Source organism: Martes martes, assembly GCF_963455335.1.
Source record: "Martes martes genome assembly, chromosome: 15".
In the NCBI taxonomy this organism is placed as follows: Eukaryota; Metazoa; Chordata; class Mammalia; order Carnivora; family Mustelidae; genus Martes; species Martes martes.
The window spans coordinates 49817588-49845363 of record NC_137903.1 but is presented as its reverse complement, the minus strand read 5'-3'; the positions used below and the strand labels follow the sequence as shown (position 1 = coordinate 49845363).

General features: G+C 37.2%; 2 protein-coding genes across 4 annotated transcripts in view; one reads left to right on the top strand and one right to left on the bottom strand.

Moving 5' to 3' along the window:
- The window catches only part of DHX9 (DExH-box helicase 9), a 52242-nt gene extending 41977 nt beyond the window's left edge, over positions 1-10265 (top strand). For both annotated transcript variants that reach the window (XM_080824929.1, XM_080824930.1), the window contains 8 exons: positions 675-835; positions 1805-1916; positions 2515-2676; positions 2765-2892; positions 4305-4534; positions 4887-5002; positions 5715-5915; positions 8315-10265. In XM_080824929.1, the coding sequence (XP_080681055.1) occupies positions 675-835; positions 1805-1916; positions 2515-2676; positions 2765-2892; positions 4305-4534; positions 4887-5002; positions 5715-5915; positions 8315-8699 (1495 nt within the window). In that variant the 3' untranslated portion in view covers positions 8700-10265. The remainder of the gene's footprint in view (positions 1-674; positions 836-1804; positions 1917-2514; positions 2677-2764; positions 2893-4304; positions 4535-4886; positions 5003-5714; positions 5916-8314) is intronic.
- A 5941-nt stretch (positions 10266-16206) lies between these two features.
- The window catches only part of SHCBP1L (SHC binding and spindle associated 1 like), a gene marked incomplete at both ends in the record, with an annotated part of 32652 nt that continues 21082 nt past the window's right edge, over positions 16207-27776 (bottom strand). For both annotated transcript variants that reach the window (XM_080825203.1, XM_080825202.1), the window contains 5 exons: positions 16207-16458; positions 17277-17399; positions 18124-18374; positions 19655-19808; positions 24985-25090. In XM_080825203.1, the coding sequence (XP_080681329.1) occupies positions 16207-16458; positions 17277-17399; positions 18124-18374; positions 19655-19808; positions 24985-25090 (886 nt within the window). The remainder of the gene's footprint in view (positions 16459-17276; positions 17400-18123; positions 18375-19654; positions 19809-24984; positions 25091-27776) is intronic.

The window sequence follows — 27776 nt, the reverse complement described above, 5'->3', positions numbered from 1 at the left end:
TAGATTTTATAAACCAGGACAGACAGGAAGGTGATTGTGGGAATGTTAGTATTGGCCCAAATCTCCACAGAAAGTCTCACTACCATTTGTCAGGGTGGGAGGGTGGGGGAGGTGTTTGTTTTTGAATATAGTTGACACCTGATGTTACATTAGTTTCAAGTGTACAAAATAGTGATTCAACAACTCTATATACCTTAATCTGTGCTTCCCACCAGTGTAGCTGCCATCTGTTACCACACCGCGCTTTTACAGTACCATTGACTATATTCTCTGTGTAACTTTCATTCTCATGACTGACTTACTCCATAATTAGAAGTCTATATCTCCCTGTCCCCTCCGCTGAATCTAGCCACTGTTTTTAACCCATGTTTGTCAGCAGGCAAGACCCGAAGAAATTAATAGGTATGGGTAATAACAGTAAGGATTTGAAGGATTTCCTTCACTCTCAGATGAAAATACCACCAAGCTATAATTGTAAAATCATAAACCACTGCTCATGCAATTAAGAGGGTCTTGTCTAAGGAGTCTTTATAGTAAATACAAAACATTCTTTGATAATTGTAAAAGGATGAGGGAAGGACAGCTCTATAAACCTGATTATCTCTGCAAAGATTTCATTAAACAGATGTGTATATACAAGAGTGGATGATTATTTTATACTTTATTTCACTTAGGCTCGAAACCCACATGACACCTGAGATGTTCCGAACACCATTACATGAAATTGCTTTGAGCATAAAACTTCTGCGTCTGGGAGGAATTGGACAGTTCCTGGCCAAGGCGATTGAACCTCCGCCTTTGGATGCTGTGATCGAAGCAGAGCACACTCTTAGAGGTACCTACAAATACAGACCTACCTAACAACATGTTAATTGTGCCATTTGTCTTGTCCTGGGAACTAGTGTGTAACTGATGAGTCAGGATACAAGGAGCAGGCTGTGGTAAGTCTTCCAGTTGTTGCCTTACATACTTGGTGTGGTCGGTTTTATAAAATGAGGTAAGAAAGGGCTAAGACGGGTCTTCTTTTGGTAAAAAATGTCATTTATTAACCAATATTTAACGATCAGAACATGAGTTAATCATGATACAGTATTTTATCTTTATCTGTAAAAACATCTGTTTGTGTTTTCTTTTTTTTTTTTTTTTTTAAAGATTTTATTTATTTATTTGAGAGAATGAGTGAGAGAGAGCATGAGAGAGGAGAAGGTCAGAGGGAGAAGCAGACTCCCCAAGGAGCTGGGAGCCCGATGCGGGACTCGATCCTGGAAGTCCAGGATCATGACCTGAGCCGAAGGCAGTTGCGCAACCAACTGAGCCACCCAGGCGCCCTGTTTGTGTTTTCTAATCATATCGTAGAAGTGGTGTAGTATCATGGGAAGGACTAAGAGCATTGTCGGGGGAATCTGATTTTGAATTTTGAATCTAGTACTCATCTGCTGTGTGAACTTTGGACTTTTACTGTCCAGATTTAATTTCTCTCTAAAAGTTATCAATAGATGATATTAGACTTATTAGGGGATATGTACTTATGCTGTTACTTTAGTTTTTGTATGTATAGAGTTTGCATGGACTATTCAGTTTACAGTCTACAGGGCCTAATTCTAGTACTTGCTTCCTATCAGGTGCTCCAGAATTTGGTTTTGTTGTGTTTTTGAGTGAGGAGAATTGTTGGCCATGGGCTTGGTGCTAGCAGTTGGTTTCACAGATAATGAAAGCTCAACCTGTAAAAAAGTGTTTCATCTTTGCCTCAGTTAAAAGGGGTGTTCGTTACTATTTCTGCTCACAAAGAAATATCTCCCCACAGAACTTGATGCATTAGATGCCAATGATGAGTTGACTCCTCTGGGACGAATCCTGGCTAAACTCCCCATTGAGCCTCGTTTTGGCAAAATGATGATAATGGGATGCATTTTCTAGTAAGTGCTTTGTATTATTGCTGATACTTAAATGGTAGAACAATTTGAGAATCTTATTCCCCTCCCCATAAAAACAGGATGGGCTCAGAAGAAAAAATTAAATTCTTACGTATAGAAGTGGCATACTTCAGGTACTAAGGAAAGAATGAAATGGGAAGAATGCATGGTTCCAGTAAATGGACAGCTGGGCCTAACTTGTTGTGGGGAAAGCACAAGTTTCTCAACAGAATTGCAGTTTGTCTCAGGAGCATAAGTAGTTGTCTTTGAAAGAAAAATTGCGCTAGGAAAACAGGTATATTTTATCAGGAAACTTTGAAGATTAGAGATTTGAGAAGATGGGAAAGAGAATAAGGAAAGGAAAATAAAATACTTGGTCATAATTTATGCTAAATATACATCCGTTAATATCAAAGCTCCTTATTTATTTATTCCCTTTCTGCCTCTGAAGAGTGCAGCTGTAAAAGTTCTTTGTTAAGCCAGTCTCAGTGCTAATAAAGTAGTACCATAGCCAGTGAAGACTCTGGCCCACAGTGACAGTATTGCTCATGAACTGCTGGAACAAGAGTGTGAAAAGACTGAATTTTCTTGTCTGTTTCAGTGTGGGAGATGCTGTCTGTACCATCTCTGCTGCCACCTGCTTTCCAGAGCCTTTCATTAGTGAAGGAAAGCGACTGGGTTATATTCATCGAAATTTTGCCGGAAACAGATTTTCTGATCATGTGGCCCTTTTATCAGTCTTCCAGGCTTGGGATGATGCTAGGTATGGGTTTGAAAGAAGAAAGTTGTAAGATGTGAGAACTATCTCGATTTTTAATGTATTAGAGAATGACTCTATTAATCTATTTTAGAATGGGTGGAGAAGAAGCAGAGATACGCTTTTGTGAGCACAAAAGACTCAATATGGCTACACTGAGAATGACCTGGGAAGCCAAAGTTCAGCTCAAAGAGATTCTGATTAATTCTGGATTTCCAGAAGGTAGGACTCTCGCATTGTAAAGATCTATCTGAAGTGACATTTACACAGCACATGCACTTGGCAGTGCAGGATATTTTAGCTTCAGACTTAAGACCCTGTGCTTTTTCTGTGATAGTCAGATTTTCACATTTATTCATTCTTTTAAAAAAGATTGAAAAGGAAGCAAAAGGTTGTGATGCTCAAATTGTAACCTACTACACAGATGATTAATAGATGTTTTAAGGATTGTGCTACCTTGAGACGTTTGGTGGTTTTTTTTGTTTTTGGTTTTTTTTTTAGTCTCTTTTATCTTATGAAGAACAGGTGTAGCTTTTAGCAGTTGTAGAATAAGCAGTTTGTTGAATAACCTCAAATAGTGGTTTCTGAAATGATTGATCATTCTGCCCACATGTTCATGTTTAGACATGAAATTTACCATGTTAAATTTTAAGTGCCTTTAAGTAAGGTTTTAGTGTGCCGGGAAGTAAGATGGCTTGGATAATGTGATGATGAGACAGTAATCTAGCTGTTTATTTCTATATTAGTTGAGCTATTGAACTTGTTCCCCAACTAGATTAAAATTCCTAAAATTGGGAATTTCAGCACATAACCAGAAAGAGCTGTATAGTTGAGAGACAGAGTATAGTTGGGCAAGATGGCAAATTTTAAAAGGATATGATCTAAATAACTTACAGACAAGATATTTTCCTCTGTTGTAAACCCAGTTCGTAGTTTTTTATCAAAATCAAGGAAAAAGGAAGGGCATATTTTGTATGATAGAATCCTCACAATAATCCTGAGATAAAGGTATTGTTACCTTGTTTCACAGAAGAGAAAACTAACACAGAAGTTTAAATTACTATACCAATTTCGTTCAGTTAGGAGGTGGTAAGATTAGAACTCAGGTTTGTCCAGCACAGAATATGTCTGTGCTCTTAGTGGTCACGGTCATACTTCCCAAACCATGATGAGAAATACTCCTGAAGCATAGTCTGGGTGAAAATATTAGCCCTCATCCAGTGAGCTCCCCTTGGATTGTCGCTCCATCTTCTCTAGAAAGAACAGCTGTTTAGGAACAGCAGATGGAATACTTTGTTCACCTATTGGTCTAACTCACTCGGTGAGTAGATGATTAACGGGGGGTTAGGGAAGGTATCTGGGGTGCCTTTTTGTCTTTTAAGTAATCACTCCAGGCTTGTGTTGTGGTTGAGTCTAAAAGAGAATGCAAGTATTTTAGTCTTCTTGTGGTGGAGACTCTGCAGAATTTCTACTTGATATAAATGTGGGTGCAAGAGTTCTGAGAAGACAGGAAATTAGGCAGGTTATCCAAAAAAAGAGGTGAGGAGTCAGTTGTCCTAATTCTCTTAACTAGTTTAAATGCAATATGAAGATTAGCCAGATAATCTGATATTTTTATGCCATTCCTCTTACAGATTGCTTGTTGACACAAGTGTTTACTAACACTGGACCAGATAATAATTTGGATGTTGTTATCTCTCTCCTGGCTTTTGGTGTGTACCCTAATGTGTGCTATCATAAGGAAAAAAGAAAGATTCTCACCACTGAAGGGCGTAATGCCCTTATCCACAAGTCGTCTGTTAATTGTCCTTTTAGCAGCCAAGACATGAAGTACCCATCTCCCTTCTTTGTATTTGGTGAAAAGGTAAGAAGAAGAAGAAAAAAAAATCAGTTTAGAAAAATTCATGTTGAGGGACCTGCATGGGCTCAGTACGTTAAATATCTGACTTTGGATTTTGGCTCAGGTCATGATCTCAAGGCCCCCTCTCAGGCTCTGTGCTGAGCATGGAGCCAGCTTGAGATTCTCTCCCTTTCCCTCTGCCCCTTACCCCCCACCGAAAAGGAAAAACTTATGTTGAAAATCTACATTGTCATTACTTAATGTGCAGTGGCAACATGAGTTTTAATTTTTGAAACATAGTTCATTATCATTATATGGCCATTGATTGGCAGCTGGAATGTCATCTGTTTCTTCTTGCCTCTTTTTTCGTCTACAGATTCGAACCCGAGCCATCTCTGCTAAAGGCATGACCTTAGTCACTCCCCTGCAGTTGCTTCTCTTTGCCTCCAAGAAAGTCCAGTCTGATGGGCAGATTGTGCTCGTGGATGACTGGTATGGATTTTCAGATGTGAACTCCAAACTGCATTCTTAGAATTGAGGTCTAATAGGGTTCATCTGTTAATCTAACTTAATTTGTGAGATTAACATGAGAAAACTTCATGACATAAATGAGATGCTTTATAACATTGTCTTTTCTTAGAGAATGGTGTATCTTGGTAGTATAGTTCATACTCAGTAGTAAATCATACCAGTGGAAACAAATGCATTAGAGATTGAAGCCACATCTGCCCCCATGCATACTACCCTAGGGCATTGGAATTTAACTGGAACTTGGGTCCTCCTTTATATATTCTGTATGTTGGTTAGAGACTACTGGTAAGCTTGTAGTAACCACCTGACAAAAACGTAATAGATCTTAGTGACCCGTCAGTAGGCTCAGTTGTATTCCTGAAAACTCGAGCAAAGTGAGTCTCTTCTTTCATTCTTTTATTGGAAGCTGAGTGATCTGTATTGATTGCTAACAGTATTTTGCTTGATAGACTTCCTGGTTTACAGTACATGCCAGTAGCCAGCTGTGTGTTTTAAGAAGTTAGTGTAAGACTCTTACCATTCTTCGTACCTGTGATTCCCTAAGTCTGGGGTGTTGAAAGTATTAGTACTTAGAAGTTACATTTATTCCATTATGTAACCGTGTGTGAAATTGAGACAGCAGTCTTTTGTTGTGTGTGCCTTTCTTGTACTTTACCGTTTTTCTCTGTTTTAGGATCAGACTGCAAATCTCTCATGAGGCTGCTGCCTGCATCACTGCTCTCCGGGCAGCCATGGAGGCTCTGGTTGTTGAAGTAACCAAACAGCCTAATATCATCAGCCAGTTGGACCCTGTAAATGAACATATGCTAAATATGATCCGCCAGATCTCTAGGCCCTCAGCTGCTGGTATCAACCTCATGATTGGCAGTACACGGTGAGTACACAGTAACTTCTTGAACCAAGCAGAGGACAGTGACCTTTGCTGGCCTAAAATTCCCATAGTCAGCTGATAGAGGCCTTGTTTATTTAAGTTAGAATTCTAGACAAACACTGAATATGGAATTTAATTCTGGTTAAAACACAGAGAAAAAAGAATGTTACTAACTTTTATATCTCTGTTAATAGTATATCAGCGCATGTTGGAGATTGAAAGGGACCTTGAAAGTACAAAGTCCAGGGTGGGTCACATGACAGGAAAGTGACAGAGCCTAGACTATTCTCTTTCCACAGTTCTGTGTTGCCATCTTTAATGAAAAAATGTTGATGGGTTAAATTGTTGCTGCTTCAAATGAAAAGCCTCAAGGTTTATCTTAATAGGGAAATGTAAGAATATGACTGTCTTAAAGATGAATAAAATTTCTCTTAATTCTTAGAATGTTTTATTTGGTTCACTTTTTTCCACATTTTTAATCTTTCTTTGCTCACAATTCTTTATTTGGAAATATTTGATACTTGGAGAGAAGACAGAAGAGTAGAACAGTGAACACTCATATAGTCCTATAACTTAAACTCACTAATCATGAGCATTATGTGACACTTGGTTTCATACATGTGTGTGCACACACATACCTCCTTTTTCTTAATCATTTGTGACTAAGTTGCAGAGGTTATGACATTTTACATCGGTTTATTTCATGCGTCTTTTAAGCACATAGCTAAAATACCATGATCACAGCCCCAAAATTTAAGCGTTTAACAACACTGTCTAATATACATATTAAAATTTTTCTAATTACCCAAAAATATTCTTTAATTTCCCTTTTAAGGATCACTTACTGCTTTCAGTTATAAACTGTTAATAATTTTAATATATAGAACTAGAATTCATGAAACATTCTGGGTCCCATTTTGCTATAAACAATTTACTTTTTAAATTTTATTAATCATACACATAGTATTCATTGTGTGCCAGGCACTGTGCTAAGTGCTTTTCTTTCCTTTTTTTTTTTTTTTTAAGATTTTATTTATTTATTTGACAGACAGAGATCACAAGTAGGCAGAGAGGCAGGCAGAGAGGAAGGAGGAAGCAGGCTCCCTGCTGAGCAGAGAGCCCAATGCAGGGCTCGATCCCAGGACTCTGGGATCATGACCTGAGCCGAAGGCAGAGGCTTTAACCCACTGAGCCACCCAGGCGCCCGCTAAGTGCTTTTCTGATATTAACTCATTTTAATATTTGATCTATCTATGATGTAGGTAGCTCTTTGTCTGCTTTAATCTGAATAAGGAAACTAGCACAGAAGTTAAGACCCAAGGCCATGTGGCTAGTGAATGGTGGGACTGGATTCAAACTAAGGCAGTAATGGCTCCTGAAACAGTGCTGTTATTTATTCTGCTCTACCTTGGTTCTCCAGTGGGTTAAATAATATAGGAGAATTATTGAGGAGTCTTCAAAAAGAAATAATAAGTGTCATAGGCAGATACAAATGTGGTGCTCATATGTATTTAGAAGAGAGATTACTTTTGGCAGGAGGGATGGTGATTAAGAAGGCCTCACATGTAATCTGCTCTGTGAAGGACCGAAGTCCAGAACCTAGAAAGGATGGGATAAATACAGGAAAGTGTTTAAGATGCATGAATATAATGGTGGCTTGCATTACACTAGGGAGAATTGAAATGGGGAGGAGTAGATTAGGCAGGTTTGCAGGACCATTATTAGGAAGAATCAGTGATGGATTGAAATGGGGGGAGCAGGGCAGTGAAGGAGTGAAGACAGATCCCGGCTGTATTTCTGACTTGGACAGGTGCTGAGTTCATAGTGCTAGTCTCTGTAAGAAAAGCTACGTAGGAAGAATAAGCAGTTTGGGGTATGCTGAGTTGGAGTTGTTAAGTGAGACATCTTGATTCAAGCAATTTTTCATTACTCCTCATTTTCTTTGTTTGCCACATGAAACATATATGTGTAAACAAACCACCACAGGCATTGTTCAAAAAATGTATTTCAGAGTTACTGTAGGAAAATACTTGGTGATAAAGATTAAATAACACTGCCAACTCCAAGAGCCTCTTCCTTACATGTTACTGCTTTTGTAGAATGCTGCGTAGCTGAGGCTCAGTGAAAGCAAACCCTCCATCAAAAGTTGTAAGGACATAACTGCCAAAGTGGAAGATTTTTGAGAATGAACCAGAAAGAACTTTAGAAAAACAGACGGTTACAGTTGATGCATTGTGTAGCTACTATGGAGTAACAGATTTATTTCATTTTAGTGTATATTTGTGCACCTGGCTTCATTTTCTTTATGTATTAAAGTTTCAAATACAATTGTTTATATTTTATGACCAGTTCAGCTGTATTAAGGATCCTTTGCTAAAGAGGTGATTTTGTACTTTTCCTAGGTATGGAGATGGTCCACGTCCTCCCAAGATGGCTCGCTACGACAATGGAGGTGGATATAGACGTGGAGGTTCTAGTTACGGGGGTGGAGGCTATGGCACAGGAGGCTACGGAGGGGCTGGAGGCTATGTTGGTAGCGGAGGCTACGGCGGCGGCGGCGGCGGCGGCAGCGGCTATGCTGGTGGCTCCAACTCCTTCCGCGGAGGCTATGGCGGAGGCTACAGAGGAGGTGTTGGCGGTGGCTATAGAGGTGGCTCCGGAGGAGACTTCAGAGGGTCGAGTGGAGGAGGCTACAGAGGAACGGGGGGATTCCAGCGAGGGGGTGTTAGAGGGGGCTATGGGAGTGGTTATTTTGGACAAGGAAGGGGGGGAGGTGGTGGCTATTAAAACTTGTTATGTCAGTGCCTATGCATAGACAGTTAAAAAAAAAAATGCATGCTACCTGTTTTCCCAAGTTGTTTATTTGATGCCAGTAAGTAAACCCATTTTCCACCCATTTTGTGGCTCATTATAGTTTAAGGAAACCAGGCATATAGATACATTAGTGCTTTTGTTTATATTATGTAAAATACACTGATTCTGAAACTACCACAGTTTGTATTTTTTCTTTAAGGAGTAAAGATATGCCTTTAAAATTAACTTGATATTTTCTTGGCTTTAGTTTAATACAATAGAAAATAAAAGTATTATACCAAATACTGGCCATGTAGTTCATTGTTGACGTTACACGTCATGTTGTTGACGTTATAGTGTTACTTGTAGTATTTAGAATAAATAGCCTCAAAATAGAATTGTTCTTCCAGTAAATACTGGCCAGTGCACAATTTCACATGGACCTCTACCCCTTAATAAAACTTGATCTAGGGCTGAACATTTTGACTTTTTCCCCGTTTTGTCTTTGAAAAATCTAAGACCAATGTAAGCATTCTCTTTTTTAAGTTAGTTTGCAGTGTGAGAATTAATTTTAATTAGAACTAAAAATTAACCCACAAAATTCTTGAATTAAGGTTATGTTTAGTCGAAGAATGAAGGTAAGTGAAGTGTCACTAATGCATCAAGTTTATTTTAGTAGAGAGGTTTATACATGTGTAACATTTTATAGTTCAATAAATTTTCATGTTTCTCATTTGAGATATAGCACAGTACAGTAGAGATCACAAAGGCGTTGGATTAAATAGACGTGGACTCATGTCTTAAAGCTGTTCTAGGACACATGAATTATCTTGGGCAAGTTAATATTGTGCATTAGAGTCCTGTTCAAAATCTTCTTATTTTATATGTCCTTTAGATAATGTTGATCAGCTGATTATTCCTGCCTGCTTACAGTGTCTCAGATCTATGTCTCCACCTGAGATTTCCTTTTGGCACATCAGATCGTATTAACAACTGCTTACTGGACACATTGCTGCTTAGCTATCCCACAGAAATAAAGAACTCAGCCCTTTCCAGACTGAAGAAAACCACCTAATTCAACCTTTGCCCTATCTTATGTTGAACTATGTGTGGTTTGGGGGGTTTTTTTGTTTGTTTGTTTTGCTTTTTAATCTTGGAAGTTTCAGCTACTTAATTGCCACAGCCTTAGTAAATTCCCACATGTAGTTAGTTCTATTCCCAAAACACCTTCCAGTTGTGCTTTTGTAAACCAACTACCTGCTTTATTCCAGCTCTCATTAATTTGGATGTACAGTGATGCAGCATCCTCTTAACTGGTCTTCCTCCTGGAAGTCCTCCTGTCTACAATCCATTTCTCCATATGACAACCAGAGTAAACATTCCCATTCAGATCTAATACCACTGCCACCCCCCACTCCCTGCCTAAACCAGTGATTCCTGCTCCAGCCTCAGTCATCCTTACCAGCCGTAGCGGCCTTATCACTGCACCGTGCTTTCTCTCGCCTTTCATGCATGTTGTGGAAACTTGTACCACAGAAAGTAAAAATTCATTAATGCCTCACTTAACTGGTGTTCATTTCTCCAATGACTTCAGTTAGAAATGAGAAATCGAGATGACCAAAATGGTGGAGAGAGATGTCAAATTACATTCTCTAAAGCTTGTGAGAACAACTTAGGCATAGTTCTAATAATCTTTGAGTCTTTGGCTAAAAATCTAAGGAAGTGCCTATGCAGATTTCTATAATTCTTCTCTTTGTGACTGTCTCCTTTCTGTATTCTGCCCCATAAATCGTAGCTATCCTCCCTCAACCAGCCTCTGTCTCTTCAGCTGCATGAGACTGCTTGTGCTCTGCTTCGTTCTTTATTCCTATGCCATGATCTATCAAAATACCTTCACAGAAAGCCTGGGTGATCTTAGGGCTCATCTCATTTGTTTCCCTTACTTTGATGATCACAGTCCTGCATTGTTTGATTCCTGAAAGCAGCTGATTCAGATACATACGCACAAACATATACAAATGAAGATCTGTACATAATATTGTGTGTGGAGATAGTTTTTAAGAAATCATTTTTAAAAAGTCATTGGGTTTTCTAGTTGTTTACATGGGAGTGGGAAGGAAAATAAATATCAGACTGTTACACTGTAAGTAGAAGTCAATTTAAGTCAATCTTAGTTGTCCATTATAACATCATATCCAGAAATCATTCCTTCAAGAGAATGATCAGACTTATGGGGCAGAAGACCACATGGAGTATTCTGTGGTGTATTAATACCTGAAGATTTCACCCAATGTGTTACGGTTCCTTTCTCAAACATTCCTCTGTAATCTGCCTAGAACAAAAAGAATATTCAGTCAAAGGGATGTTGCAGCAGGTGCAAGATGACTGGAAAGTGTTTTCAAGATGAGAGCTGATTGTACCCCTCTCCCACTTAGGAGGCAAAAGGAGCTAGACACAGTATAGGGGAGAGAATTTGGAAAGAAAGAATATGTAGATCACCACACACACACATTGGGGTTTGGCAGTATAGTGAGAGTTGGCACTAAGAAAATTGGGTCTGCCCTTCTAGAAATTTAGGCAGGGATGAGAATGGACCTGTCTGTGATGGCATCTTCACTATGTATTTAGAAGCTTGAAGATTATAGCAGTGACAACCCAGCAGCTTTCTTTGAGGCTTGAGGCTGGGGGTGATGTAGAAAGGAATTGTAAATTTCCTTTGGGCCCAGAGAGAGGCCAAAAAGTTAACTGGGGGCATAAGTTGAGGTGCCATTTCCAGGAAGCCATGCTGAAGAGCTCTCTGTGCCTAGAGACTGTGTTGGCATGTGTTTGTTAGCAACAGCTGCAATTTAATGGGATCTCCCAGGCTGTGGAGCTGCACATAAAACCCTCGGGACATCGCCTATGCCAAAGGCACAGGCCAGGAGAACATGAATAGTGTGTCAGCTTAGGGTCAGCACAGACAACTAGAAAGAGGACGTCCACTGTAGCAAATCCCGTGTTTGAAAGCCAGTTAGTTTCCCTGCCTTTGATTCAGAATTGGGATTGTAGGGTAGTAAAGGACACTAGAAATGAAATTTTGAATTGCACTGAAACTGACATAGATTTTGGTTTTGACTGGAAATACAGTTCTTGATTTCCACTGGATTTACCTGAAAGATTTGGCCAGGAGATAGGAGCATTATTTAAAGTGTGTTTGTGTGACTTTGATATTTATGGACTGTCCTGTTAGCTATAGTGTAAAAGGTTTCTGACTCACCGGGGAAAATTTACTGTTGAATCTTTCAGAGCAAACTGAGGTTATCAGACTACTTTAGTGATGATTTCGCTTTTAGGAAAGAATCTACTTCCTGGGAATTAATTAGGGTGGAAAACTGGAACAAGTTGGTCACTCTAGGATTAATGTTAATGGGAGATCATTCAGGAATTTCCAAACTTTGAAATTGCATTTATTTCCTTCAAACCTAGAAATGAATTTAAGTATGGAGGTAATAAAGGAAATTGTCTGCATAATCCAGTGTTTAACACTTCTGACTTTAACCGGTAAACCTGTATTTTCCTTGTTAACCTGCAAAAATGTAAAAATAACTACACTTAGTGATTATTTTTAATATTTTAGTAACTATTCAAATGACTGAAAATTTATACTTTTTTTTTTTAAGATTTATTTATTTATTTATTTATTTGACAGACATCACAAGTAGGCAGAGAGGAAGGAGGAAGCAGGCTCCCCGCTGAGCAGAGAGCCCCGATGTGGGGCTCGGGGCTCGATCCCAGGGTCCTGCGATTGAGTCCCACATTGGGCTCCTTGCTCAGCAGGGAGCCTGCTTCTTCCTCTGCCTCTGCTTGCCCCTCTGTCTGTCTGTGCTCACTCTCTCTGACAAATAAATAAAATCTTTAAAAAAATTAATAAATACAATAAGATTTGGCTAACGTTCTGACCTAAATAAAATTTAAATTTTTTTGGCATTAGTAATAGTTTTGAGCATTTCAAAATAACCTAGTATTTCTAATGATACTTATCAGTGGCTTCAGAATTTTATTGGTAAATTTTAAAAATGTGCATCTTAATGCAGCCACAAAATCTGAGATCACCAAAAAATTTATATTGTCACAATGTTAAGTATTAAAATACTGAGTTACACAGTTTCCTGAGTTTTCTACAGAACAAATCAGAGTTTTCTATAGAAAAAAGCAACATATTTTGTTAAAAGACAACTGTTTGAGACTTTGGTTGAACAATAACATGTGAAAGGAAACTTAAATGTTACTCAAATCAGTGGTCGTAAGCTGTGGACTGAGAGGCTTCTTTGAGAATCTGGTGATAGCTATGGGCTGTCCACCAAAAGGCAGGTACATAAAATTTACTTAAAATCTCAGTAGTTCACGGACTCTTGAGACCTGTCCATATATTTCAGTTTGTTTTGGTTCAGTCACTGAAGGCATAGTGTATTAATGTAGTTTTCTCATTTTTTACTTTAATACTTTGGAAGATTTAGACCTGTCCTCAAGTGCAGTGCTTTCTGGTTGTAACTGTTCAGTCTAGAAGAGAACACTTTGAGACAGGTGTCTCACCGAGAATGGCAACTTGCTCCTTATAATCAGAGCAACTTGTCTGTGTCCTGTGCTGCCAGAGGAATGTCTTTCAGTCTTTTGATCTGTAGCACCTGCCATTTTCACTGCCTCTACTTCATGAACTGATAACAGGCTCTAGTGTTGTGGGTCCCATTCTGCTCTTCAGTTGAGTCTCTACCCAAGCTGCTGCTGGTGTGGTATGGAAAAAAAAGGAAGTCTCCACTCCCACTACCAGTCTCATAAGAAAAAACAAAAAGGGATTTAAAATCATCCCTTTTCATTCCACATCGCAGGCCACTCTTCTAGATTTGTCCAGTCTCCACCTTTAGAGTCCTCTAACATTTTCATCCCCAGCAACTTGAAAGTCCTGGATTGTAAATCTTATTTCTGTTTTTAGCATAGGCAGAGACCCATTAGTATCATTCTTTAACACTAACAGTTATTACTTGGAATGCACGTGCAGTGTGGGATGTAACGTTCCTAAGACCAGTGTCTGTACTCTATGAAACTTACAGTCTAGTAGGAAAGCCAGATATGTACACAAAAGGGAAGGGCAGAGCAGAAATATAGAACCTTCCCTCGTTTAGGTGAGACTGAAGAACAGGCAGGAGAAATTCAAAGCAGAGAGGGACTCAATCAATTGGTAATGCCTCTGAAGATGGAGGAAGGAAGCCATAACCCAGGGAATGCAGCTGGCCGGCAGAAGCTGGGAGCAGCCCTCAGCTGACAGCTGTCAGGGAAACGTCTAAATCCTACAACTGAAAAAAACAACCCCACCAGCTACCCAAATGCACAGGGAAGAAAGTTCCTGTCAACACCTTGCTTTTTAGCCCAGTGAGACCCATGTCAGACTTCAGCCTACAGAAGTAAGATAAATTGGTGTTAAACCTTTAAAGTTGTCATTCGTTACACTGGAGGGGAAAGTAGAGATGGGAAGGTAAAGGAGATGGGAAATACTAAATTTCTTACATGCTTTTGCGTGCTTGAGAAACATGAGAATAGGGAAAACAACCTACTCTGAAGTGGGCCTGGGAAAGAGATTGGTTGGAAACCAATGGCGGCGACACACAAAAGGCAGATGACCGGTGAGTGCACGTTGTGCTCATGCAAAGCTCTTGCTCTTTTTGCTCTCAAAAGACCCTTTGTCCATCACCTCTTCTGGAAGCCAAAAATAGGAAGAGGGAGATGATTGGAAGGGAAAATGCCATCCCTTACAGCTCATTAAATTCATTATGGAAAGACCGTTCTTGTTAAAGCCTCCATGAAAATACCTGCAATTACCTCATGTCACCCAGTGAACAAGACCTTGTGTAAAAAAAAAAAAGTCTCTTGATGAAACTGAAGAACAACCATGCCTTATTTGACTCTCAAATCAAGAGATTCTCTTTGACAAACAGGGTCACCATTGCTAAGTTACACATAACATGAAGTAAAAAATCGAGGAAGGAAAATAAGTGTGTGAGCCCAAGTGTTTATTTCCTTTTATATACTAAAGCCAAAAATAAAATCAGTATAAGTACTGCTTTGTAAGAAAGACCATTTGTTGTATATAAGAAAATGAACCCCCTAGGGGCACCTGGGTGGCTCAGTGGGTTAAAGCCTCTGCCTTCAGCTTGGGTCATGATCCCAGGGTCCTGGGATCGAGCCCCGCATCGGGCTCTCTGCTCAGTGGGGAGCCTGCTTCGTCCTCTCTCTGCCTGCGTCTGCCTACTTGTGATCTTTATCTGTCAAATAGATAAATCTTAAAAAAAAAAAAATGCCCCTATTTTAGAGGACACATAACCTCTCCAACTTAAAGATTAACTCTTAAAAAATACATAATTTCTAGCTTCAGTTGTAGTTAGGTGGAGCCATGTAATTAGATTCTAGTGGGACGGAGGCATGAAAGTTGGAATAATGTGTGTAATTGTAGAAAGGTCCTATCTCCTGCTGCATGGTTGGAATTTAAACCATGGCTTGAACTATTGCTAACTTGCTATCTTGGCCCATGTGGTGATTTTGAATGGAAACCATACAATGGTAAGACAAGATGGAATTCTGACATTTCAGGTTTTTTAAACTTTTTTTTAATACTTGAGAGCATGAGCAGGGGAAGGGGCAGAGGGAGAGGCAGACTGCTGAGCAGGGAGCCCAAGGCAGGGCTTGATATCCTAGGACCCCAGGATCATGACCTGAGCCACACAGGCAGACGCTTAGCCGACTGAGCCACTCAGGCACCTCTATATTTCTGTATTCTCTCTCTCTCTCATTTTGGATTTCCTAGTTGCAGCTGAACCTAATTCTATCTAATATAGTGAGTGCTATAGTGCTGTCTTACCTTATTCCAGTTCCTAGCTGGATAAATGGGAATGAATCAGAATTGGCTATAAACAAATTTTTTTTTCTATTACTTACATAGAACACCTGATGCTTCTTACTAGAATAAGAGTATCAAAAGCAATGTTCAAAGCCAAATTTGTTTTGGAATTAAATAGTGATGATGGTGGTACCTATATACTAAAAATACACTACATACTGTTAAATTATAGACCTCAAAAGGGTGAATTTTATGGTGTATGAATTATAGCAAAAGTGTTACTGGGGCCCCTGGGTGGCTTAGTGGGTTAAGCCTCTGCCTTCAGCTCAGGTCATGATCTCTGGGTACTGGGATCAAGCCCCGCATCCGGCTCTCTGCTCAGCAGGGAGATTGCTTCCCTTCTCTCTCTTGCCTGCCTCTCTGCCTACTTGTGATCTCTGTCAAATAAATAAAATCTTAAAAAAAAAAAAAGTTACTTCATTTAAAATGAATCATCCAATGAAAGCATTAGAATGTTTAAATATTTTTTAATTAAATAGGTTTTTAATTTAAAACTACCATTTCTTTGGGATATGAGAATTATTTACTAAACAAATCTCTGAAATATAAAACATTAACATAAATCCCCATACTTTAACTTGTGACTATTCTGATATCCCCCTTCAAGTTTGCTTCTATTTTATTGTTGTTCATCTCCAGGTTCAGATTCTGCATTACCCTGGAGAGCATACTGTCATCTTTTTTATCCCCTGAAGCTGCCCCTTTGTTGAGGGCTTCTTCTGCTACGATAAAAAATTGTTCAGTTGGTTGAAGAATGCTTACACCATAGCCATTATTGTTGTAAATATGATTATTAGTCATCTTCAATTTTGGTGCTGGAAGAACCTGTTAAATTATTCAAGGAAATGAGTTTTCAATAATTTCTATAAAAATAAAATACGTACTCTAGAATTTATTCTTAGGTTAACATGTTTCTTTAAAACAACAATCTGTTTTAAGCAAGCAATGTTTTCCTCACACTGCTTATTGTCATAATAACCAAGGAAATCTCTAATATTGAAATATTAAATGAAGTTGTCAATTTATTTTATATAGTATAACTTTAATATATAAAGCTTTAATATAACAAATACAAAAATAATTTCAGATACAATGCTAAATTTTCAAATAATAATGTAATTTCAAATAATTATATTTAATCTAGAATTCTAGGGAAAATGTTCATCAACTACACAAGTCTAGAGAGAGACCTAGAAGAGTAGAACAAATAGAAGTAGAAAGGAATGGGAAGACATTTCACTTACAGATTATTGCTATTTTAATTGGCTATTTTAACTGACTAGCTTAAATTATTTTACAAATTTTGAAAGTAAGACTTAAATTTTCTTAATATATTTATTATTTTTTATTTGCTTTACTTTCCAAAACATATTACAGATCTGCCCAATAAAAAATCTGAAACATTTTTATAAAAGCAAAACTATCCACTTTATCAGTATCTGCTAAGAATTTAAGTTGAAACTACTAAATTAGAAGGCTAAACTTATTTTATATCAGCCATCATTTAAACTATATTTTAATTATCTCTACTATTCTTTTCCAGATCGGTAACAGTTAGACTAAACCTTGTCTAGACGTAGTATTTTAGTATTTTTGCGATAATTCAATTCTTATAACTCTGTATTTAAGAAATATGAGAATACCTTCATATTAACTCCACCTAAGGTGCTTTTTGAATTATCACTGGTTCTGAGGTTATTACAGTGATGAATTTCATTCCTTTCTAAAATGGCTATGCTTCCAGGATACAGTTCAACACCAGCACCCTGTAAATTAAAAGCAAAACAATCTCAAAACACACATGTACCTCTCCAAAATTTTCCTTAGATTTAAAAATTGTAATTCTATTTTACCACTCTCAACACACTAAGTTACACAAAAATAATAATTCATGTAATGATTTATTTCAGAGATAATGTTTTAAAACATTAAAAACTAGTATTAATCTGTGTTAGAAGATGATTGGGCCTAGAAGGAGGGTTGTGGTCACACAGTCTCATTGAGTCACATTGCTCTCCCACCCAAATATTTAGGAGGGAGCCAAAAATCTCTTCAGAGCAATTCTTTCAATTATTATAAAAATTTATATATATTCTCACTCCCTCAATGCTACTAATGTCAACTTCCTCAGTTTAGTGAAAATTAAGTCATTCTGTTAAAACAGATCCTATTTTCATCATTTAATCTTTTCATTTAGTTTTGCAGTATTTCAGTGGTCTTTGTTAAGTAAATGTTAACAAGTTAACTGACTCATGATCTGTTTTGTAGCCACCAATTTCTAGATTAAAAAAAAAAAAATCACATTTAAAGCCAGTAATTCTTTGGACTTAACTTAGTTCATTTTTCCTACGTGTGCTATGATGCCCTGTACTTGTCCTGATTTTAGCAGTTTCTAAGCTTGATTATAACTCAATTCAAAGGTGAAGTAACTTATCCTTTGCACATTAAGTTATCTATTGTCAATAAAGCTGTCTTTATAAAATGAAATACCTGGGCACCAGTTATTTCACTGTCTGTAATTGTCAGAGCAGCCCCTGTAAGAACACACACTCCTGTTCCTTCGCATTTTAATATACAGTTTTCTAGAGTCATGTGACCAGACTCCACCACCACAATACCATCAACGGTCCCTTGTTGTATCAAAGATAGATGCATTAGCTTCACATTGTCAGCTTTAGACACCACGAAACTGTCATGAGAAGGTTCAGAAGTAATTATAATTTCCTCTCTCTTTCCAACTCCTGATTCATAGAGACAAAACAATTAATTCAGTAATCCCAAAGTTTAAAGTCCTTTAGTCAAGTCATTCAATAATACTTTTTCTTTTCACATATTTTTAATAAGTAATATATCTAATTATATACTTAACTATAATGTAATCTTTTGTCCGTATTTGATGCCATGATGGGAGAATCTGGGTTTATAGTCAATATAAATGTACCTGTATATTTATTCAACATATTTATTCCATAATACATTTTCCTAAGTTTTCCTATTACATAATCAATAGTCATTTACAAAATGTCTAAGATACAAAAAAACTACCTTACCATGACTAAAAAAGACTGTCATGTGAATTAGATTATAAGTTTAATCATATCCACAATTTTGATCTAGAATAGTTAAAGCAATCATCTAAATTTAACAATGGTGCAAAAATAAGGGGCCGTAGCTTCAAGGCTTTAAGATTTGAAAATGACAGATATACTCCTTATTACCCATGCAGTTCAGCAAAATACTACTGGTTACAGTCATCAAGATCTAATGAGTTTTTGCTCAATTCTTGAATTGATAGGCAAAGCCTCAGTCACCTGGTTCTTTTTCTTTTGGTCAGACAGTGGGAATATCCTTACTTCAATGTTAAGCGGCAGAATTAAAGTTACTAAATAGGTTCAGAACCTAAAAGAAATTTTAGTAAATTCTTCTACTTTAGCAAGTTTGCATATGAATTAACCTGAGAAAATGCTGAATATATATTTTTTTTTTTTTTTTTATTTATTTATTTGACAGAGAGAGATCACAGTAGACAGAGAGGCAGGCAGAGAGAGAGAGAGGGAAGCAGGCTCCCCGCTGAGCAGAGAGCCCGATGTGGGACTCGATCCCAGGACCCCGAGATCATGACCTGAGCCGAAGGCAGCGGCTTAACCCACTGAGCCACCCAGGCGCCCCCTGAATATATTTTAATACAGCCTTACATTTGGTTTTTCTACTAAAGTGATAAGAAATGCAATAGAGGAAGAAAAAGTAGTTTGGGTAAAAATATTACAAATAGGTTTTTTGTGGTTTTGATCTTTTTAGAATCTGTGTTTGTAGTGCTACACTGTCATGGAGAAGAATAGTCTATTGATTTGCTTTGGTACATTATGTGCAAATGAAGTCACCTGTACAGATAATATACTCATGAGCATGTGAGAAAATTAAAAAGATACATAAGGGATTTTTGTGTTAGGTAAATCATGTTTACAATATATAATTTTTCCAGTATACATTGTTATAAAAAGGTGGCAAAGGATGCTCTAACCCTTTATAATGATGTCATCAGTCAATAAAGCAAGATTTACAGCTTGATATTCTCCTGGAAAAATAACTACTGTATCTCCACTGTAACAACTATCCAAAGCCAAATCCAAATCATTATGCTGTTGGAGAAGTGTGTCTGAAGATAAGTCCTTTACCTGAAAAGAAGAAATAAAACAGTACACTTTTAACAATGAATTAAACTAAAACAAGTCATTTTAATCAGCTAACGTATTGGTGACATGTGCTTTTCTCAAAGACTTATCTTGTATATTACACTGTAATACACTGTAGATATGTTTTTATGTTCGTTAAATGTTCCAAGTATCAGTGCATCAACTAAGGGAATGGTGAAATGGGATTTTCTTTACAACCACTAATAATCTTATAGCTATGAAAGACTGTGTGCCAAGAAGGCAGAATTTGAACTAGCATATTACCTCCCAAGCCTCACAACAGTTCTTTGAGGGGAAATAATATCCCCTTATCAGGTGAAGGACTTTGAAACTCAGTGAGATGAAATGATGTGCCCAAGGACACAGAGTTGGTGAGTGGTTAATCTAAGCTTTAGATCCAGGACTTTGACACTAGATCTCTTTACAGTCTACTACTTCGTTTTCTTTAACTCAAACTAATCCTATAATTTTAGTAAATCAATAAAAACTTATATATGAAATGCTCTAAAACTAAATAAAAGATACCAGGAATCTGCACTAAGAGTAGAAAAGGGAAGAGAACTTCATTATCAGTGCCATAAAGAGTGGGGAACTCTCAAGATAAAATTTGAAAACTAAAAATATATTCTGAAAAAATGCCTATTGTTTTATCCCTATAGAATTGGCATTATTGAGGGTATGTGAAATGGTGAGTGCTGTGAAGTGTGTAAGCCTGACGATTCACAGACCTGTACCCCTGGGGCAAATAATACATTATATGTTAATAAAAACAATGAAAAAAAAGAAATGGCATTATCATTCATATATCTTTTTTCTTATAAAGTGGTTATAAGAAAAAAATGAAAACAAATTGAAATTTTAAGCTAAATAAAATATTTAGGTATTTCCTTTTTAGTCTTTTTCCCATGTATATACTCATTATTCATAATACCAACATATCATACCATACATAAACATGGCTTTGAATCCTGACTTTTTCTTTTTTAAGACTTATTTATTTCAGAGAGAGAGCATGAGTGGGAGGGGCAGAAGGTGAGGGAGAGAATTTCAAGCAGCTCCAGGCTGAACACAGAGCCAAGAGTCAGATGCTTTCAACCAACTCCATGACCCAGACAGACACCACTGAATCCTGACTTTTCATTACATCATAACTTCCCATGTTTTTATTTTTTCAAAGACTAACTTTTAGTCATTACATAATAATGCATCATATGGGCATATCACAATTTATCATAGTTGATTTTCTTACTCTTATTTAGATGGTTTGCAGTTGTTCAATATTATGAAAATACTATGACAAATAAATCCTTATACACATCTCTAGTTAATTCTTTAAGATAAATTACCAAATGGGGAATTATTGTGTCAGAAGTACAGAAGATTTTGTGTCTTGGATACATATTGCTAAATTGCCCTCCTGAAGAGTTTAACCAATTAAAATTTGGTTTGAGAACTCATTTTGCTGTAAACTCATCAGCATGGGGTTATCTTTTAAATTTATAAAATATTTGCTGCCTTAATAGGCAAAAATCCTCACTGCCTCATTTTAATTTTCATTCATTTGATAAGCAAGAGTGAACATTTTTTCCAGATATATTTGGAACTCATAATCCTTACTGATTCAGCAAACTACTATATTCATTTATGTGTGTATTCTAAATACTTTGGTGGCAGAGAGTACAAGGATTACCTCTGTAAATAATTTGGAAGAACTCTAAAATCCATCTCATTTATATTTTTCTTATTCATGAAAATAGGAAACCCAGGAGAAAAAGTTTGTGAGGGGACATAATGAGTTTAGTTTTGATGCCAATTAATTTGAAGTACTGGTGGAGTCACTAAGCAGAGGTATCCAATAGACTGCATATAAGAGTCTAGAATATAGGACTAAGATTTGGGCATAAAGATCTGGGAGTTACTTAAGCATAGGAATGGATAATATTAGCTACAAGACTGTATAGGCGGAAACGAAATCTCAAAGCTGAGGCTAGGGGGTAGCCAAAGAGGTGGTAAAATCAGGACACCAAGATGTCAGGAAAGGAGGAAATAGTTGATGATGTCGGGTGCTGAAAGGTTAAATGAGATGGCGATCTTTGAGTTGTGCTTAGTGCATTTAGCCACAGCTTGGTCCCACATTGACCAGAAGGGCATTTTCACTGATATTCTGGAGGCAGAAGCAAGATCACTGTGAGTAGAGGCATGAATGTGAAAGCAGTAGAGACAGAGAAACATGTCAAGAAGTTTTCCTGTGTAAAAGAAGAGAGATGTGGTATTTAGGATGTATACTGTTTTATTATTTTAAAAAAAAATTGAATACATCTCAGTACATTTAGGAAGGAAAGAGAAAGATATAAAACAGAAGTGATGTCATGGAAATGGTGGACTAAAGAGCTCCCCCCAAAAAAATGGTTCTTCCACTAAAGCAGATATTAAGTTGGGGAAAAAAAAAAAGACAGAATCAACATTTTTGGAACTCTGGAACCTAATCAAACACAGCAACCATGCAAATGCTTAATGAAGAGGTTGTTAAAATTTGGTAAAAAGAAAAAAATGTGGTTTTGCTTAGCCGCCTACCATCTTCTATTCCCCAGCTTGGCAGCAGCTGTGAAAAGAACAGCCCATGTTTCTGTGGCTTGCTGGTCTGAAGCAGGCATGGGGTGGGGCCAATATGAACCTTATTCTCAAAAACAGTGTCGTTGTGAGGGGCAGCTTTGTCTGTCAAGCATCTGACTCTGGATTTTGGCTCAGGTCTTGATATCAGGGTGTTGAGGTGGAGCCCCTCTTCAGGATTCACACTGGGCATGGAGCCTGCTTAAGATTCTCTCTCTCCATTTCCTTCTGCCACTCTGTTGCTCTCTTTCTTGGTGGGGGGGGGGGGCGGGAGTGTGGTTTATTTTGAGACCAGTCAGTATCTCAGGGGAAGGACTGACAAAGCTGACTTATTTAACATCCTCCTCAGAACTGAGCAGCAATATAGGTATCACTTGATGAAAGCATTTAAAAACATACACTACCCATAGCTGTTTGGGGCAAAGGAAAAGTCTGCAGAGGAGGAGGCTAAGAAGGAAGATTCTTGGGGAAATAAGGGCTACCTCATAAACTAGGACATCTAGAGTGAAAAGCACATGGCCAGGGCTGGATGCATGCTCAGGAGGGATCTAAAAGTACCCCAAGCTTTGCTTCCCACTGATCTTTGGGCCCCATGCAAGCAAGAGGTGAAAGCCAAGGCAGAGTTGTAAGCAGCCTGGCTCAGCTTTGAAGGAGTGCCTCAGCTCAGAGCTAATTTGCAAAGACTGTGAGATATTTTTTGTTTTTGTTTTTAAATATTTTATTTATTTATTTGACAGACAGAGATCACAAGCAGGCAGAGAGGCAGACAGAGAGAGAGGAGGAAGCAGGCTCCCCGCTGAGCAGAAAGCCCGATGCGGGGCTCGATCCCAGGACCCTGAGATCATGACCTGAGCTGAACACAGAGGCCTTAACCCACTGAGCCACTCAGGCGCCCCTTGTTTTTGTTTTTTAGCTATAGGTGTTTATGGAAATTTGTCAGGTAACTGGCTACCTGCTAAGATTACATAATAGAACTTCAGTAGCCACACGCAAAAAGAAATACAGCTTTTACAAAAATAGTTTGGAAAATTTGCTAACCATATGGACAACTGCAGTCATCAACAATTAATAGAACAAACCCTGGGGATACGGTAGACTGATTTCCAGAGTTATTAGATTATAATATTCAAAAAACCAATTTTCAACAAAAAATTTACAAGACATTCAATGAAACAGGAAACTAGCCCATTTACAGGAAAAAAGATTTACAGAAACCATCTCTGAGGAAGCCCAAACAAGCCTTTGGGTTTATCAGACAAAAACTTGAAATAAACTGTCTTAAATATGCTCAAAGAGCTAAAAGAAACCATGGACAAAAAACTAAAGGAACCAGAAGGGCAATGAACAAATAGACAATATCAATAAAGAAATAAAAATTACAAAAAGAACCAAATGGAAATTCTATTGTTGAAATTCACAATAGCTGAAATTGAAAAAAAAAAAAAAAACACAACTCACTAAAGAGGCTTAGATACCATATTTGAGTGGGAAGAAGAAAGAATCAACAAATTTGAAGACAGGATGATTAAATTATCCAGTCTCAGGAGCAGATAGAAAAAAAGCACAAAGGAAAGTAAACAATGTTGACGAGACCAGTGATATACCATCAAGAATACAAACAAACATATTATAGGAGTCCCAGAAGGACAAGAGAGAAAGGAGCAAAAAGAATACTTGAAAAATAATGGTTGAACACTTTTCAAATTTGTTGAAATTTGTGAATCTACACATCCAAGGAGTTTAACGGGCATCAAGTAGGATAAACACAAGCCAAACCAACACATATAATCAAACTGTTGAAAGTCAAAGAATCTTGAAAGCAGTGAGAGAGAAGCAATTTGATATATACAAGGAATTGGCAATAGGATTAATGGCTGATTTCCTAACAGAAGTCATGGAAGCCAGAAAACAGTGGGATGACAGTTTAAGGGGGGTGGGTACTGTCAACCAAGAATTCTATATCTAGCAAAACTATCCTTCAATAACTTCTCAAATGTATGAAGCAGCAAGACTATGGATCTGGTTCAAAATGGTATCACCCTGAAATGCAGCCTTTCTCATATTTGTCTCCTATCCTTTCTTTCTTTTTTTTTTTTTTTAAGATTTTATTTATTTATTTGACAGAGAGAGATCACAAGTAGGCAGAGAGGCAGGCAGAGAGAGGAGGAAGCAGGTTCCCCGCTAAGCAGAGAGCCCAATGCGGGACTCGATCCCAGGACCCTGAGATCATGACCTGAGCCAAAGGCAGAGGATTAACCCACTGAGACACCCAGGTGCCCTTTATTTATTTATTTTTTTAAGATTTCCTATCCTTTCCATACTTACTACTAGCATAGTGCCTAGCAATAAGGTTTGTACTCAGTAAATAGTTGCTGACATTTATTTATTTAGTACTAATCACTGAATTTAGTGCTAATCACTGAAGTGGATGTAATGGGAGAAAGAAGGCATTAATGTTAGACAAGAACCCTACCCTCAAAGAGCTTCTTTTCTCATTATACACAACTACAACTTAAATGAACAAATAGGGATAAAGTGTATTTCTTACCATGTCCGTAGTCATCACTTTTGCCACAATATGTGTTATAGTCTTTCCAAAATCTCTTTTTCCCTTCCTGCGCCTCAGAATTCTTGGAAAAAAAGGTCCATGAACTCTAGAGTTGAAAACATTTATTATGATGATATTAACCTGAAAAAGCCTCAAGCTGTGCTTACTTAGAAAATAAAACTTGGCACCAAGCATCTTTGAGAAGTAGATTTCACTTATTTTAAGCTCCTTGAGAGCAATGAGCAACTTGAGAGCAATGGAATGATTAAAATCTTTTAGGTAACTGAATGTTTACACTCTTGAACTCTAAAATCTTTTCATTTTCATGGTTTGTACCTGGAAATCTGTATGTAACCCACTAAAATCAATACCTGTCACCTCAAATCTTTAACACAGTAGAAAATTTTCCTGATTATACTTTCATAGTCCACTGAGTTGTGGACTCAAAACAAAGCAAAGATCGGTTAGGTCTCTGATACTGAGGCATAAAAATGTTTAGGGAAATGCCCAATTTTAGATACTGTGTTCAACTAACAAAAGTGTTTTGTTTCAAAGGATATGGTCTCCATAGATATGTTGACTGTGGCCTCCCAACAGAACAACTCCAGCTTCTCTCCGAGTTGTGTGTGTGTGTGTCTTTAATTATTATCGTTTGCTCTTCAGCACTTCTGATTCCACTCTTTCTCGTCTTTCTGCTCTTCTTTACAATTCCTGTTTCCTAACTCTTAATCATGTAAGTGTTATCAAAAGAAAGAAAGTTTGAGCATAATTTTTATCATTACTATCAGCTGAAAGGGACACTCCTTTACCAACAGATGTGGCTTTACTAATAATCTCCTTAGGTGTCATATTTTGGGTTCTCTGCAGCACATTGCTGCTTGACACTCATGGAATGCAGCTTTAGTACCAATATGTTTCAGCTTCAAAAGTTTCATTGAACATTTCAAAAGTAAACCCATTCAGCATTTTTATACCTATTTAAGCAAGTGATTATGATCTTGAGAAAGAGAACTACTCACACATTTCTTCACCATATACCTGATCACTAGCTGCTCAAAGAGTACAGCATCCTACGTTCAGGAAATACAGTAGTTTATCATGCAATCCTAGTTTTAAAATCAAAAGTATGTATCAGTGGGGTTTTTTTAAAATCAAATTTATTAAGGTTAATTTACATAACACTCATTTTAAGTAAACCATTCCATGAAGTTCCACAAATGTGTATACCCATTTAACTCAATCAAAATAATCAAAATATAGAACACTCCCATCACACTGTTAGGTTCCTTCATTCATCTTTGCAGTCAATGCTCCACACCTATTCCCAGGCAACCATTGATCTACTTTCTGTCATAGATTTCCCTTTCTTGGATTTTTTTAATGAATTTTTAAAGTGAAATAATATATGATGTACTCTTTTGTGTCTGTTATTTTGTGTATCAGTATTTTGTTTATATTGCTGAGCAGTATTTCATTACTGGATTTTCTGTATACAAAAATCATGTCATCTGCAAATAGACATAATTTTATTGCTTCTTCCTTTCCAATCTGAATGGCTTTTTTCTTGGCTATTGCTCTAGCTGGAACCTCTAGAACAATTTGAATAGAAGTGGTAAGAGTAGACATCCTTATCTTCTTCCTGATCTTAGGGGGGAAACATCCATTCTTTCACCTCTAAGTAGGATTTATTTAAAGGTTTTTCATAGATGGATGGCCTTATATGGGCTGAAAAATATCCCTTCCATTCCAAGATTTTTGAAAATTTTTATCATGAAAGCATTGAATTTTGTCAGATTCTTCTTCCATGTCTATTGAGGTGTGGCTTTTGTTTTTTATTTATTAACATGGTGCATTATATTGATTCATTTTTGTGTGTTAAACCAACCTTACAACCTTGGGATTAAATCCAACTTAGTCATAGAGTCTGATCCTTTTAATATGTTGCTAGACTCAGTTTGTTAGTATATTATTGAGGATTTTTGCATCTATATTCATAAGAGATATTATTCTGTAGTTTTCTTGTGATGTTTTTCTAGTTTTGGTATTAGGGGAATAATAGTGGCCTCACTGAATGAGGTGGGTAAGTGTTTCCTTCTATTTTTTTGAAGTTTGTAAAGAATTGGTGTTATTCCTTTAAATATTTGATGAAATTCACCAGTGAAGACATCTGGTCTTTGACTTTTCTTTGTGGATAGTTTTTAATTTGCTAATTTTATCTCCTCACTTGCAATAGGTCCACTAAGGCCTTCTGTTTTGCCTTGAGTCAGTTTGGGTAGATTTTATCTTTTCAGGAATGTGTCCACTTGATCTGGTGATCTAATTTTCTGGCATATAATTGTATGGGGTATTCCTTAGTAATCCTTTTTTATTTCTGTGCAGGTTTTTACGTGGATGTAAGTTTTCAACTTAATTGGTTAAATATCAACTAGGAGCACTATTGCTGGTTCATATGCTTAGACCACATTAAGCTTTTAAGAAACTACTAAACTATCTTCTAAAAAAGCTGTGCTGTTTGCATTCCATTCAACAATAAATGAGAGTTCTTGTTCCACAACCTTGCCAGCAATTGGTATTGTCAAGTTCTTTTGGTTTGTTTTTGTTTTGTTTAATGGATTTTAACCATTCTAATAGGTAAGTAATGGTATCTCACTCTTTTAATTTGCAATTACCTAATTGCAATGATGTTGGGTATCTTTTTATAGGCTTTTTTTTTTCCATTTGTATATCTTCTCTGGTGAGGTGTTTGTTCAGAATGTCCATTTTTAATTAGGCTGTTTGTTACGATGAATTTT